General features: G+C 35.0%; 1 protein-coding gene across 1 annotated transcript; it reads right to left on the reverse strand.

Moving 5' to 3' along the window:
- Window positions 1–388: 388 nt before the first annotated feature.
- LOC108367752 (tyrosine aminotransferase-like) lies at window positions 389–12,348 on the reverse strand. Its single transcript, XM_017622448.1, has 4 exons — window positions 12,114–12,348; window positions 2,704–3,215; window positions 822–1,115; window positions 389–729 (listed from the first exon to the last, which is right to left on the reverse strand). The coding sequence occupies exons 1-4, from the start codon at window positions 12,346–12,348 to the stop codon at window positions 397–399; spliced, it is 1,374 nt and encodes a 457-aa protein (XP_017477937.1). The 3' UTR covers window positions 389–396.
- Between the last annotated feature and the right edge of the window lie 2,470 nt (window positions 12,349–14,818).

Raw genomic sequence — 14,818 nt, forward strand, 5'->3', positions numbered from 1 at the left:
AACAACAACCACGCTGTCGAGTTTAAATAGCGGCAAATCAGCTGCACTTGATAGTAGTTGGTTGAATAAGGAAAATGAATTAGCAACAAGAGTTTACGGGATGTACATAGCTCAGTGGTTAACGCTTCTGACTTTGAACATCGAATTCGCAGGTTCGATCCCTGCTGAAGTCTAGAAAAAGAAGTCTGATGAGGAGATGTGGTGATCTCCGAAATAGTGCTATAACTTCTACCGCTTAGACTTTGTTGCTTTTTCAATTTTTCCTAATAAACAATCGTGGTACAAAGCTCAATAAAAATATTAAAAATAAAATGTTAACAAGCCACAATAACATTGACAAATAATAAATTTTATATTTTCGATGAAAAAGCTGGACTGATTTTTTTTTTTAGTATTTTAGCTGTATTTTAAAATTTCATTTTCATTAATGCTATCATCATTTCTATAGTGGTTCTCACAAAATTCCGCTATTCGCATGCATGCCTCGTTCATTAAGTCTCCAGGTACAGTTAGAACTATGCGTACAAAATTTGGACAATCAAAGCACGAACCCGGCAGACAAAAAACACTTTGCTCATTCACCAATTCCTGTACGAAATGTGTGTCGTTCTTGATGCCAGGGAAATGCTCTACATCTATGCCAATCATCATGTACATGGCGCCCTCTGGCATTATTGGATTAAGACCGGGTACTGCCTTCAACAAGTGATATGACAAACGCGCATTAGCCTGCAAGTTGAGAGATAAATAGAGCGACGCAGGTGAGAGTGAGAGCTAGAAAATATATGTGTTTATAAATACTCTTTTCTCATTTCACTTACATAGATTGTATTAATCACGTCATCGAAGAAACTCTTTGGTGTCTTCTGTAAAATTTCGGGTAGAGCTCCCTGTACGATTGTATTCGAGCCTAAAATGCGACCGCACATGCTCTTCAAGCCTGCAATCGCTTCACGCAAACGTTCTTCACGATCGTGTACCACTATCCAACCCATACGCCAACCAGGTACAAGGAATCGTTTTGTAGTGCCGCTGCATGTGAGTACCGGTACGTTTTTGGATAAACGACTAATAGCAATGAATTTAGAACCGGGAAAGACCAAGTGTTCGTAAATCTAGAAAGTAATGAATGTTTATAGAAAGAATCTAAGTCAAGTCTTAAGCGCTAACAACGGTTTTGAGGTGTAATAAATTGAAAGTAGTAGAGAAAGAATATCTTATCTCGACTTCTGGTTTTTTTTTGATAGACACTTTATTTTTGGGCTCTTGTCCACTAATAAACCTACATATTAACTAATCGGGTTTGGTTCAAAATGCCTAATTTGATAATGCAACAGTATTTTTAGGGGCGAAATAACTCCAACTTAGAATGAAATACCAAGACCCATATAGCAAAACCACCAAATCTTGTTGCATTCTCAGGGTACATTTTGCCTTTATGGCCATACCAAGGCTACAATTTTTTGCCTGAATGTTTTAAAAATAAGTATAGAAAAAGGAGTCGAAATCCATATCGGAGCGAAATATTTAGTTTGGGTTTATGTAGTAAAACTTCACTAGGAATAATTTTGTAGAACCTTTTAACCTATTAGCTCTCTCACAATTGTGGTTTTGACCCCATTTTTGTAAATTCTGAATAAAATGGCATTTGAGAGGTCACTAGAGGGTTAAAATGTCGTAGAAAATTATTAACCGGAAAGTTTCACCAGAGGTGTACTCAGACAAAAGAACGTTAAAGTCCGCAGAAAATAAAAAACAAATGTGTCCCCTGGAAATATGCAAAAACTTTTTTAAGCAACTGAATATATGTAAGCCCACGATACGTAAATGTGGTTCATCTGCGAAGGTGGTGATTGTCTCTCGATGAATATCGTTGCGACATATGTAGGTCTGGACTTCGTCCATAATTTCACAAGGGTGGCTCTGCTTCCAGTAAGTGCCTGTTCGCATGCTGCCTGCGCTATCAGCCGAGCATTAGTTGCTTGCTGAGCTTGAAATTGTGCTCCTTTACCGTCCGGGGTACGGTGTTTTGACAAGTCTGTAGTTTCGTCCACTGCGTAATACAGCTCCTCAGTGATCAAGCAAAAGCCGCATAGTTTAGAATCCGTTGGTCACCTTGGCCTTGGACTTATTTTGCCAACAACGTTTCTTTGTCCTCGCCTCAAGTCCTACCGGTGACCGATTTGAGAACCTTGTTGGGCCTCTGTGCTTTACTGGAAAATTGCAGTTTTTGTGTGCAGAGCAAGAGAACAAGATGTCAATGGTAACAGTTAAGATTTTCGGATTATTAACCGTAGGTCAAAGAATCTCTTATCTGTGACTGTGGAAGATTCGACATGTAGACGTTTAACATGTGCGATGCCTTATTTAGTTCTTCTAGACATCGAGGTTTCGTGGTCCCGAAAAAGTGCTTATGACTATTTTTGTCCCTTGATGAGAGATGATGCCTCAATGTCTTTTAGTAGAATTGAAAAGCAAACGGTATTTCAAAGGGCTTCAACAAGTCCAATAGGATCGGTTACGACTGTTTAGACAGTTAAGAATGTAAAGATTAGCTAAGCTAGTTAACCTGATTGTTATCATAATTAGCGTTATCCATATTCTCAACATTTTCGCCCAACTTAACGTGCGTTACAGTGTTAATGCTAGAACAAAATTTTTCCCATACATACATACATACATGCATAATCAACGAGTACCTACCTCATCCGCTATAACTGGCAAATAGTGTCGTTCGCATATAGCTAGCATATCCTCCAGATGCTTCTGACTAAACACGCTGCCACAAGGATTACTCGGATTAGTTATTAGCAATGCGGCTGTCTTATCATCAATTAAGCTCTCCAGCTGACGCAAATCGGCCTCCCACCGACGTTCTGGCAACAAATCATAGTATCGTATCTCTATGTCCAAACCATCGGATAGCGTTTTGTACAGGCAAAAGCCAGGACGTGGTACGAGCAGATTTTGTCCTCTATCGCATAACGCCAGAATGCAATACTCCAGCGCCGATGAGCAGCCGCTGCATATTAAAACATTCTCGTAATTTATTTCATCGATGCTTTGGTGAGCGCTGTATTTTGCGATGGCACGACGCGCTTTTTCGTGGCCCAGTGAGTGTGCGTAGCCGTTATAATCACCGCTTTCAAGCGACCGTTGTACGGCCTTGATAGTTGCTTCTGAAGCGCGTAGGTTACCGAATGTCGTCGGATCGCCTGTTAAAGATAAGTAAACAATTACAAACATGCTTAGGTAATTAATAAACAGTTTAATTAATTTTTACATTTATAAGAAAATTGTAAATCGATATACATTTATATATGTAAATGCACTGTTGCGTCAAACGTCTCTACATTGAAGCCGATCGTAGCTCTAATTACGCAAATGATGATCTTATCAGGCCTTCCAATTTATTACCATTGCAAATTCTCTTGGAAAAATGTACGAAGTACGCAATAAAAGGAAAAAGCTCTACTAGTTTCTATAAAATATAAGTATTTAATTAATTAATAATATAATTATTATTAAACAATTATCTGCCTTTGTATGCAAACAATTTAAAGCGTAACACTATTTGGAGTTTATGGCAATAGAACCTGTTGCCCCATATTAGCAGTATATTAATTTATTCAAGTCATAATCGATGAATTTTACGCTGAGTGAAAGACAAATCAGGTCTTTTATTTTATTTTAATTTTTTTCAAACAAAAACACACATTGTTGGCTGGGTTTGAGCTGCTTCGGCCGTTCTAAGTGAAAGCAAAAAACACACATAACTGGCGCCAAACGGATTAAAATTTAGGATATTTTTTAAGAAAGTTGCCATCTTTTTCAAAAGTTAAAATCAATTAATTGATAAGGTCAATAAAATAATACAACAGCGCAGATGTCAAACGAAAATATTTTGTAACGGGCCGGCAACCGTTGAAAAAATTAAAATCGATTTAATTGACAAATTAAACGAAATATTTTAATATGGGTATCAAACGACAAAGGTTTAAGAAAGCTTTATTTAAAAAATATTTTTAAATAAAGTTGCCACCTGTTTAAAAATTTTAACGCATATTAATTAACAAGTTAAAAAAAAAATTTAATATGGGTGTCAAACGAGAAATATTTTACGAAATTTGCTAGCTATTTTTGACCAGAGTTGCCACCAGTTTAGGATCGTATGTCATACAAAGTATGTACATTAGGATGGTCCAAATAAAGTAAAGGCGGAATTTTAATGCTCTCACCCCCTAGGATTGTTCTTAAAAAATATACCCACATTTTTTTTATTTTGAAATCAAAAAATATTTAGAGGTCCCTCAAAGTTTTCGATGTAGTATTTTATATGGGAAACCCACTTTTCGTAGAAATGGTATAGAGTTCTTGAAAACCGTTATTTTTCGATCGGAAAACTCTGGTTCTTTCAGGAGACTTCCAATAATAATACCCAATTGTTTATTTAACCATTTTTTAAAACTAAAAATTTTCTTTTCGTGCCCCTATTGCATTTTTTAAAGGGTTTTGGTGGTTTTTGGCGGGCTTATAAATTATAGTTACTATGAAAAAATTGTTCAATAAACAATTGGGTATTATTATTGGAAATCTCCAGCAGAGAAGCATTCGCGTTTTCGAAAAATTACATTCCAAAATTCAATCGTGATTTCACAAAAGCTGCCGAAAGTAACATAGGACAATTTTTTAACCAGGTGACGATATGTACATGATTAAAAAACAAAACAAGTTTATACTACATATTTACATGCATACACATGTATCGACGTTAAGAAATTTCATTAGGGGAGTACACATCTGCGATTTTTTTTTAACGCAAAAAGCTATCAATTTCTAGAATAAATTTCTCTCTATTGTAACACGAGCTGTTCGCATGACATTTCGCTGGCGATCTGAAAAATATGCCCTACATTTGCATACACAAGCTGTTTGTTGCGAGAGTTGTATGTACACATATATCCACCTGGTTTAGAGACGGTATTTATAGGAACCAAACTTGAAATTAACCTGTCCTGCTTCAAGCGCACGGGCACGTGCCCTAGTGGTAAGTTAGTACTATATCCGGCGATAGCATCCCTGTGAGAAATGTTTACTAAACAACTGCGCTAGTACAACGAACTTCTATTTCGTAACTACTTAGATAAATGTGTATATTTAATTAGAAAGATGCTGGTGGGTAGATATTCATTGTTCTGCAAGAAAATCTATGCTGGTGCCTAGCCACCTGATTCTTGTGTAAAATTAACTTCCAAGTCTTACCTTTTGATTTGAAAAATACTATTGGTGATCTTTCGAAAAGTTATTTCTATCCGCCAGAAATTCCCAGCTAAAACGTATCCGAAAGCTAAAGTTACTGAGAATTACGGTTAATTCTTGCCAACAATTAGTAAAGTGATGGAGTCGGCGTTGGACATGTTTCCAACTAGGAAAAACAAAATGGGCTAGTAGTTAACCCTTCTAAAACCGAACTTGTCTTGTTAAGGAGGAAAACAAAAATTGTGGAATTCCTCTTACCAAAGCTAAACGGGACGGGACTAGCCTCCTGAACCTTTCCTCCAAGGCGAAATACTTAGGTAGTATCCTTGACTCTAAGCTTACGTGCAGGCGCAATGCAGAGGAATGAGCAAAAAGAATGGTATAGAGGCGTGCTATACCTGTAAAAGGACTTTCGGGGAAAACTGGGCTCGGTCACCGCATATCATTCAAGCCAATTCCCAGCTCTCCAGACAAGACGTATAACTGAAAAGAACCGACTGCAGTTCTTAGGAGATATTTCCAGATTAGAATACACGCAGCTAGGCTGGGCGCACCCTGAAAAGACGACTGCAGGAGTTTAATAGACGATGATGAGGTGGAAACCATGCAACACCATCTCTGTCATTTTCCCCCACTAGCAAACCGCACTAGATATTAGAGTAACTGTAAGACTTAGTGTGAAAGACTTTGGAGACTGCAGCCAACCTAACATAACCTAACCCACTGCACTCAAAGAATTAAGAAGTTAAGCTAAGTTTAACTAATCTCCCTTAGGTTATCGTTGTAAATCGAAATAGACTGTATTTGTACATTTACTGAATGTGATTGTCAGCGATACAAAATGATAACATAATGCCGTTTTTATAAATTTTTTCTGCAGGGTATGTGGCGGTACATTCGGATAACATTTAAGAGATAGCATAACGATGCTTAATCAGTTGGAAGAAATAGCGGTTTCGTAAGAGGGAGAAGAAAACAAAAAAAAAAATATATGTAGGTAATTAAAATTATTGAATAATATTACCTAAGTATTGTGAGTATTGAAGCAACTTTTTATGTTAATTAAGAATCAAACAACTATCAAGAACATTTCTAGACTTTAGTAAATACTCACTGTTATTCTTTGCAGACAGATTGGAAAATTATACCCTACAAGACAGCTGAGTATCATATGAGTACTCATATTATCATTATCCCTAATCACAAAAGTGCTTATCAAAGTCCTCATTTTCGCTCAGGCCATGGGAAAAAATTGAGTACTTTCCCCTCAATGTTGTCATCAAAAAGTCCTCAGTACTAATAGTCAAACTACTCATTTATGCCGTACTACAATTGTAGGGTACCTATGCATACATACACACATATTTGTACATAAATATATTTATGCATATAGACCTGTGAATATGTATTCCTCTATCAATTCTGGGTGCTCCTTATTAAAGGCTAAACGATGGAATGTCACGTGTATGTATGTATGCATGTAATATATATATGTTGATACATATGTGAGACATTCTTTTTCATATCGGATACCAAATTTGGTGTCACACTTTCGATTGGCTTAAAATTTTTTTTTATGGGTTCTGTACATGAAATAAGCTCACGTGTTCGAGGAATTTTTTGTTTTCTTTTTTTTTCTGCGGAAATATGATCTGTCAAAGTTTCATATTTTCGGGATTCTGACTAATCATGTACTTCTTCAAATCGTTATATCTCGGGTTCTGCTCATCGTAGCGACTACATCTTAACGTCGTTTTAAAGCTAAAGAAATGGGCTTGACATTTCTATATATGAATAATGGTCAAGATTTTCCTAAAGCTAACTTAGCTATTAACAGTTGAACTTTTTGGAGTTGATTTACATAGTGAAGACCATTAAATTAGGGATTTAAAATTATACCATCGTAATCCTTGTTTAATTCTCTATAAAAAACGTGGTTAAAAAATGGGCGTTTTTCAAGAACTATTTTTAAAATATTTTTCTTATACGAGATGGTTTTTTTGTGAGAATCAAAAAATTTTTGCAATTTTTATACCCGAGCACACGTGTGCACAATTACACGTGCTTCCCGTATAACGATAAATTTCAGAAATACGAGAACTCCGCTATTTCAATAACTGACGACGCTCATTTAATTTAGTTAATAGTTACAACAGTCTCCATCTCTGGTTAACACTAATCCCCAGTTAAACATTGTTACCGACATCCCTACTTGGCATGCAAAGGTAGTTCAGAGAAAGTTGGAACGACGATATTTGATACCTGCGCCGGGTATATAAAGTTCGGTTACGCCCGAACTTATACTTCTTTACTTGTTTTGCAAAAAGTAAAAATTTACTGCGGGTTTCGATAGAATACCTATCCAGATATAATATTTGTATGGCAAGATTTTTCTTTAAGGCGAAAAACCCCTAGAAATGGGCGTGGCAATTGCAGGACCAAAATTAACAAAACGCGGATTTTATTGCGGATTTCGACAGAGTATCGCTTCGTTAACAACATTTGTTTAACAATTTTGAAGCAAATCGGAGGCATGACATATTTTTTTACGAAATCCGTCCGACTTAAAAAAGAATGGCTCATGTATGAAATCGCACCAAAAAAAAAACAAAAACAAGAATTGATTCCAAAACAAGTCAAGGTGCACCACCCTGCTCACACGTGCTTCCAAATCTAATGGGACAACACCGATCGAGCGAAATTAGCCGGTGAATCAACAAACTTTTTTAATAAATAAGGTACGTTTCATAGCTATAGCACACCAGCTTATCTGATCTTGAATCGCTAAGAAAAAAAATACTAAGCACCTTATAAATCCAAACTGAAAACCAAATCCCTCTTCTAGTCATACTATTTTCAAACAGTTATCGCCCACATTAAAATAATGCCGTTATAAAACATAATGATACCCCCTTGCGGTGCAGTAATTTTCGTTCCATAACTATAGCTTATATGCGCTTTAACTAAAAAGTAACTAACTTGAATAAGATGGATAAGCAACAAGAGTTGACGAGGTGTGCTTAACTCAATGCTTACTTTACTCATCGGTGATGCGGGTTCGATTCCTGCTGAAGTCTAGAGGAAATGTAGTGAAATAGCAACTATAACTTCTACCGTTTAAACTTAGTTATATATTCTAGTTTTCCTAACAAACAAATAGTGATTCAAAACTAAATAACATTGTTAAAAAAAATTTCCCGTTATTTGTGCTGTATATGGTATTATAGGAACTATGAAATGCTGGAAGTCGTATCGTAAATATTTTTGTTTTGAACGTCGAGGATATAGCCGTAAAAGGCCAAAATAGCACCAAAGTTTAAAAATTCGGACCTAATTGTCATTTAATTTGCAGCTGTGCAGAACCTGAAAGTACCCAGTTAGTACAGTTGGGAGAGATTAAATAGACGATAAGCTAATTTTCTGTCAAACATTTTTATTAAGTCCTTAATTTATAAAAGATCAAAAAATTTGCGAAAAAGCGTTTTAACAGATTAAAAGTAATTGTTTGATTCCTTTCACATTCATTACTTTTTTGCTAGTTAGATTATATTTTTGGGCTGCATGGTTGGTTGCGTTTCATTAGATGTGGGTCTGTTTCTTATTTTAGGCAGCAGAAGTACGTTATTTTGGACACTTTAATGTTCACAACAGCTCTCAAAGCTTTGAACATTATAGCCGAAGTTTTAAAATTTTTTTAATTTTACTGCTATGAATTTGATGGTTTGGTTCGTAACTCTCCATTTATGTCTATTCTTTCAAATTCTACAAGAAAATATAGACCTTTTACTTTTGATATTACTTTCTTCCAAATATTTTAGTTTCGAAACTGATTATATTTACATGCATATATTCATTTAATGTGCAATTGTGTGTGCTATAGCAATGAAACGAAAGTTACGGTACCAGAATGAGGGTATTTTTATGTTTTATAATGACCAGGGAACGGATTTCATGGAAATTGCCTTTTTTCTGTTAAAGAGGTAGAGTATATTTGATTAAAAATGTCCACGAGTTAGCTTTCCCTGATTCCATATATACTTATTTGATGTTGCCTTTTTTAAGATATTTGCCTTTTCTACCTTTAATTGTAAAAGGTAAGGAAAATATACTTATTCCAGATAGTATAAAAGTTTTAAACGTTCCATATTTAAATTGGGCGTCACTTGTGTATCAACTCACGTCGAGCGCACGCTTAGTACACTCAAGGCTTTTCTTCGCGAAAATCTAATGAAAATGCTGCCAGAAAACTTCAAAATGCATATTGTGGTTCAATGTTACTGCAACTATCGAGATTAAAGTTTATTATTTTCAAATAATGAAATTAGTTCATAGCTTTTCTCTTTTCACTTGTAAAATAAACATTTCTAAAATAAATGTATTTTTTGATTATTTTTCGGTTTTTGTCTTTTTTTAGTTCCTTCTTTTGCCATTTTTGCGATGACTAGTGGCTTTTCCTGCCTATTTCGCTATTTATTTTTGCCTTTTCTAGGCTATTTCGTTATTTTATTTTGCCTTTTTTATAGGTTTTTAGGTCGACGGGGTCGGTTTGAAAACAGTCTAATTTGAAGATTGCACGGAAAGACGGGTTTCAGGTTGAATTTATAAGAAGCTGACTATGTAGACTTTTTGTGCAGATAGAAAAACAGTTTAATTGGTGTGCTATAGTTATGAAACGTACTATACATATATACATATATGTAGTTTGAGCTTTGAGTGCGAACTTGAGCACCGTGCCTTTGCGCTGATTGGCCGAATTACGAAGGTGTGTGAGTTATGTTTTCCGTGACATCAAAACTCATACACATGCGTAGGTATGTACATGAATATTTATAAAATTTAACAGCACTTGCATACATGCAACATCAAAAACAGTGAATAGGATGCGATAAACGTGTTTACGTATACAAATACATACATACGAACATTCTTGTCCTGAAGTTGTTTATCAGTTTATGGGATGAGCAAGGAGGAGGTAGAGAATATCTTTTTAGAGCAGTACCAACTTTCATAATTTTCGTCGTCTCATATGTACATACTACATATCAACCCTAACCGCCAAAGAAACATTAGCGAGATTTTTTCAGTTTTTTTTTTATGCAAAAATGCTCCTAGAGCATCTAGCTAGACACATTTCTGCTCCGAAAAAAAAATAGTTTGAACAATGCCGTTTAAGTTTTTTTGGCGGTTAGAGCTAAATATGTATGTGTGTGCAGTATACCATGCATTATGGATCAACAATTTAACAGTCCTACGAATACTTACATATGAATTTACATATACATACATATGTACTACATTAACTTACAGTTATGGATGATCACCTCACGTAACTTCTGCGTAATATGATATCTACGTTATTAACATACTTGTCTATCGCACTAATGCGCTTTTGATTAGTTTGACGTATTAAAAATGTCTCGGATTCTAGCCAGGTGTCGCAAAACGGGGAATTTGTGAATGTGAATGTACTTGTCAGCAAAACCTGAAAATTTCAAGCCAATTTGATGACATATTTTTGTTGAATTCAAGGCGAATTTATATAAGGTAGTGTTACTAGCTCAGCTGATTTAGTGCATGGTACAATAAAAACAGGTAGAAGCCAAATTGACATCAAACCTACAAAAGTCAAAGTTTTCGGGAGAGTAAAAATAAAAATGAGCGTGTGTAAGGAAAAATAAAAAATTACANAAAAAAAAAACAACGATATGACATTCAAAGCGTAACGAAATATAGGAAATAAAAGAAAAACAAGTTGAAGTTTAAAGGTTTGGTTCTCATGAGAGCAACGTCATTTTGGCTTCTACCTGTATTTATGTGCCTTGGATTTAGTGTATGTTTTTCGCCGCATGGCTTCTGATATCAAATTGAAAATTTTTATTTGAATTTCTACACACACTTACAGATTTTGACAGTTTATGCCGCCAAAGCAAGAACAAAATACATGTAGATTTTTGTTTTTGTACTCCTGCTATCACCTTATATTAATTCGCCTTGGTTGAATTCATGCAGAAAGAAAAGAAAGCGAATTGATATAAACGTGGTAAAAATCTCCATGCCATGCAATTTTCGATACGACTCGACTCTCACAGATGAAACTGAAGAAGAAGATGAAGGCAAAGATGATGATGAAGACGAAGATAAGAGATGAAAATGGAATTGAAGATGAAAGTAAGTGAAGACACGAAAATGTAGATGAAGATGAATATGGTGTAGCTGACGATGATACATAGTGAAGATAAACATAAAGACGAATTTGAAAAGAAATATGAGGGGAAAGAGAAACATGGAGATAAAGATAAAAAAGAAAAAAGGATAAAGATGAAGATTAGGATTAAGATTAAGATAAAGACTAAAATTACGTAGAGGGTAGAGTACAACGCTCGGTGTTTGCGTTGCACCCATCCCGGCTAGTTCTACATTTGAAGGAGGACTTCCCTTATCAGGGAATGGTGGGAGTGATCACAACTGCTGTGTGCCTTCGTTTGGGGACTAAATGAAGTCAACACTAAAGTTAGTCGCAACTAACTTTATAATCGACTTTATTTCGCCTATGAATAATTGGGGCGTATTGTATGTATTCGAACGACCTCGAGGCTGATTATCGAATTTTTCCGAGCTGTGGGAAATTTTCGAGTTGCCGCTTATCCGTAAAATTTCGCATTAAAAAAATAAAATCCAAAAATTATCGATGTAAACTCGGTACCGTCTCTGGTATAATTTTCCGAAATTGCAAAATCCTATTTCGAATCTTAAATAGAATTTCATTAGAAATTATTTTATATTGATCTTTACTACAATTTTCATGACACTGAGAAGGCAACACGAATGACACAGAATTGATTTTGAGTACTCACCTATTGTTAATGGTATCATCGGCTTTTCGGGATTCGGCTTGATCTGTAGTGATTCCACAATGGCGCGAATGCGATTATGTGAGAGAGAGGAGATTTTTGAAGCTTTGATATTCCAACCCTTCCGTACATTTTGCTTTAATTTGAGGTCACCGCTGTTGTTGTTGTGGACTTTGATTAAGGTATCGTTAGCACTTTTAGTCAACGAAATATTATCCTCTAAACCACTTGACGGCATTATCACACACAAAGGTATGGACAAATGCAAATATATTTATTTTATTTAAATGATAGTTTTAGTTAACTTTTTCACATACATGAAATTATTGTCGTTTTTTTTATTGAAAAATACTTTTTCCACTAACAGTTCTGACCAAAAAGAATTTCGTTTCACACTTTGGAAGCGGTTTTTGTAAGCTTCATAATTATTGTACTCACAATTAGTTCAGAAATTTATTTAGATATATCTATATATATTCTTTTAATGCAGCAATTCAGTATTACATTTTTTTAGTCCTTGCACATCAACTAAAGTTCTCTGTGAGACTGTCACAGTTGTAATTCTGTTATATAACACATTTGAGGGGACTTGTATTTTATCTGTTGCTTACGATTTTCATATTCATAAATTGCATCGGAATACAACTGTATGCAAAAAAAATAAAAAAATCTGCGCTAAGCTGCCCTTACTGTTGTGGCTTTCTCGCTATTGCTTCTAACTGATCAACAGTTAGTTGTTAGTTAAATTCTAGCCTGAATTAAACTGATCTACTTGTTTGGTTAGGTTGTGCTTTTAAAGGAAAATATTAAAATAAATACAAATTAAAATATCTACTTTTGTTGTTGTAGAGGCACCACCAATCAAGCGTTTGTGTGCATGTACTACATACAAACGTATTTACACCTGTGCTGCTCGTTAAGCAGGCTACAATAATAACACCATAACTCTGTTGACACATTCACACCATCCCCACCAACACTAACAAAAATCCAACCACCAACTTAGCGGCCCACAGCACAGTGGTTTGAAACTGGAGTTTAGTGTTCACAATTCTCCAGAGCCTTGATTTTTAAAAAAATTTTATATTTTTTTTAGTGAAAGCCTTTATAATTTACAAGAGACCTGTTGAACCCGATTTTTGAATGTTTATTTATTTACTAGCAAATACCTGGCGTGCTTCACTGTGCCTTAAAAGTATTTTTGTGCTGTTACTCCCCCTCAAAACTCTATATGGCTCCATTCATAAAAAAATCATATTTAGTAGATTTGAAGAGCTACATATATGAAGTGAGATTTTCAAACAAATTTTCGATTTTTTTTTTTTGCTTTATCTTTTAGGAATAAGTTTGCTAGTGAATATACTTTCGAAGGTATTTAATCCTCGAAGCTTAATTTATACACTTATAACTCGATTCTACATATCGTACACTTTCTTCAAAGGTGTATTAATTCAGTATTTACTATCGCTACAAAAATATTTTCGGCTGTAAACTTTCTCATACCATTTTAGTTTGATACTCGTATTGTGATATTTCATTTATTTTATTAATTCAATAATTGAATAAAATTTTTCAAACAGGTGCCAACCCTGCTCAAAAATATTTTTGTCACTAAACTTTCCTAAACCTCGGTAGTTTGATACCCATTTATTGCCACATTTATCTTATCAATTAAATCAAATTAAAATTTTAAAACACAAAAGTATTTTCGACTTTATAAAGAAAAAATAAAATCCACACGAGCTCTTAGCCTCTTGAAACTTGCATTTTATGATACTAAAATTAAAGAGCTATAATATTGCATACTTTAAATTCGTTTAACAATTCAAAAAACAAATTTTAATTTTCTTAACAAATTCTTTTGGGCTCAACAGGTCTCTTGTAAATTTTATAGGCTTTCATTAAAAAAAAAATCAAATTGGTTGAAAAATGAAGGCTCCGGAGGATTGTGAACAGTAGATTCCAGTTTCAAACCACTGTACACCAGCCAGTCAGCCAAACAACAAACCAATCGGCCAGTAAGCCGGACTTCTCATATGGCTGATTAGAATACTCGTCCGTTACATGTTATTGTAGCGCCGCATTTTCAAAATATGCCAATATTTACTCGCATTTTGTTATCGTACAAGTATTTGAATATGCATATTTGCAAAAATATCGCTTAACATTCGTATTAAGTTCAGATCGAACAGAACATTGTGTGTGCGCGTACGATCGTTACCGATGCCATCCATTCGAATATGTAAACTGCAAAATCACGCTGGTTTAAAACCAGACGAAGTCGAATTTTAAAAAAGTTAATAAGAAATAACACGATAATAATTTGTGTAAATCATGCGCAGCGTTCGTCTTCGTTAAACGCCCCACCTGTGCCGCTACTCTTTTTCTGATTTTCTGATAAAACATTCGAGCCGCATTCCCGCCTGACAGTATTTAAAGCCTATTCGCACTCAGCCCACTCTTTTCTTCTTTCTAAAAATACGTCTCTCTTTCCTACCTTTTTACCGGCCGGCATCGCTCAAAATTTCGCGCGCGTCGGAATTGGCCTCAGGGTAGCTTGGAATGATGCGTATTTCTCTAAAATTTAGTGTATGCACATAAGTAATGTACATGTGTAACAACACCATTGCCGGTTTCATTAAACGCTTGCAATTTTATAACTCTTCATCCATTGGTAATAATGTTAATAAAAGAATGTTTAGTTATTA

Source organism: Rhagoletis zephyria, unplaced genomic scaffold, assembly GCF_001687245.7.
Source record: "Rhagoletis zephyria isolate East Lansing unplaced genomic scaffold, Rhagoletis_zephyria_1.1 Rzeph_scaffold_02802, whole genome shotgun sequence".
NCBI lineage: Eukaryota > Metazoa > Arthropoda > Insecta > Diptera > Tephritidae > Rhagoletis > Rhagoletis zephyria.

What these genes read in the sequence shown, in the direction of transcription:
- LOC108367752 (XM_017622448.1), bottom strand. Translation starts at nt 12,348, where the DNA reads ATGCCGTCAAGTGGTTTAGAGGATAATATTTCGTTGACTAAAAGTGCT. An exon ending in GATGATACCATTAACAATAG is followed by an intron (nt 3,216 to 12,113) that starts GTGAGTACTCAA and finishes TATCTTTAACAG; the next exon opens with GCGATCCGACGACATTCGGT. An exon ending in ACGTGATTAATACAATCTAT is followed by an intron (nt 730 to 821) that starts GTAAGTGAAATG and finishes CTCAACTTGCAG; the next exon opens with GCTAATGCGCGTTTGTCATA.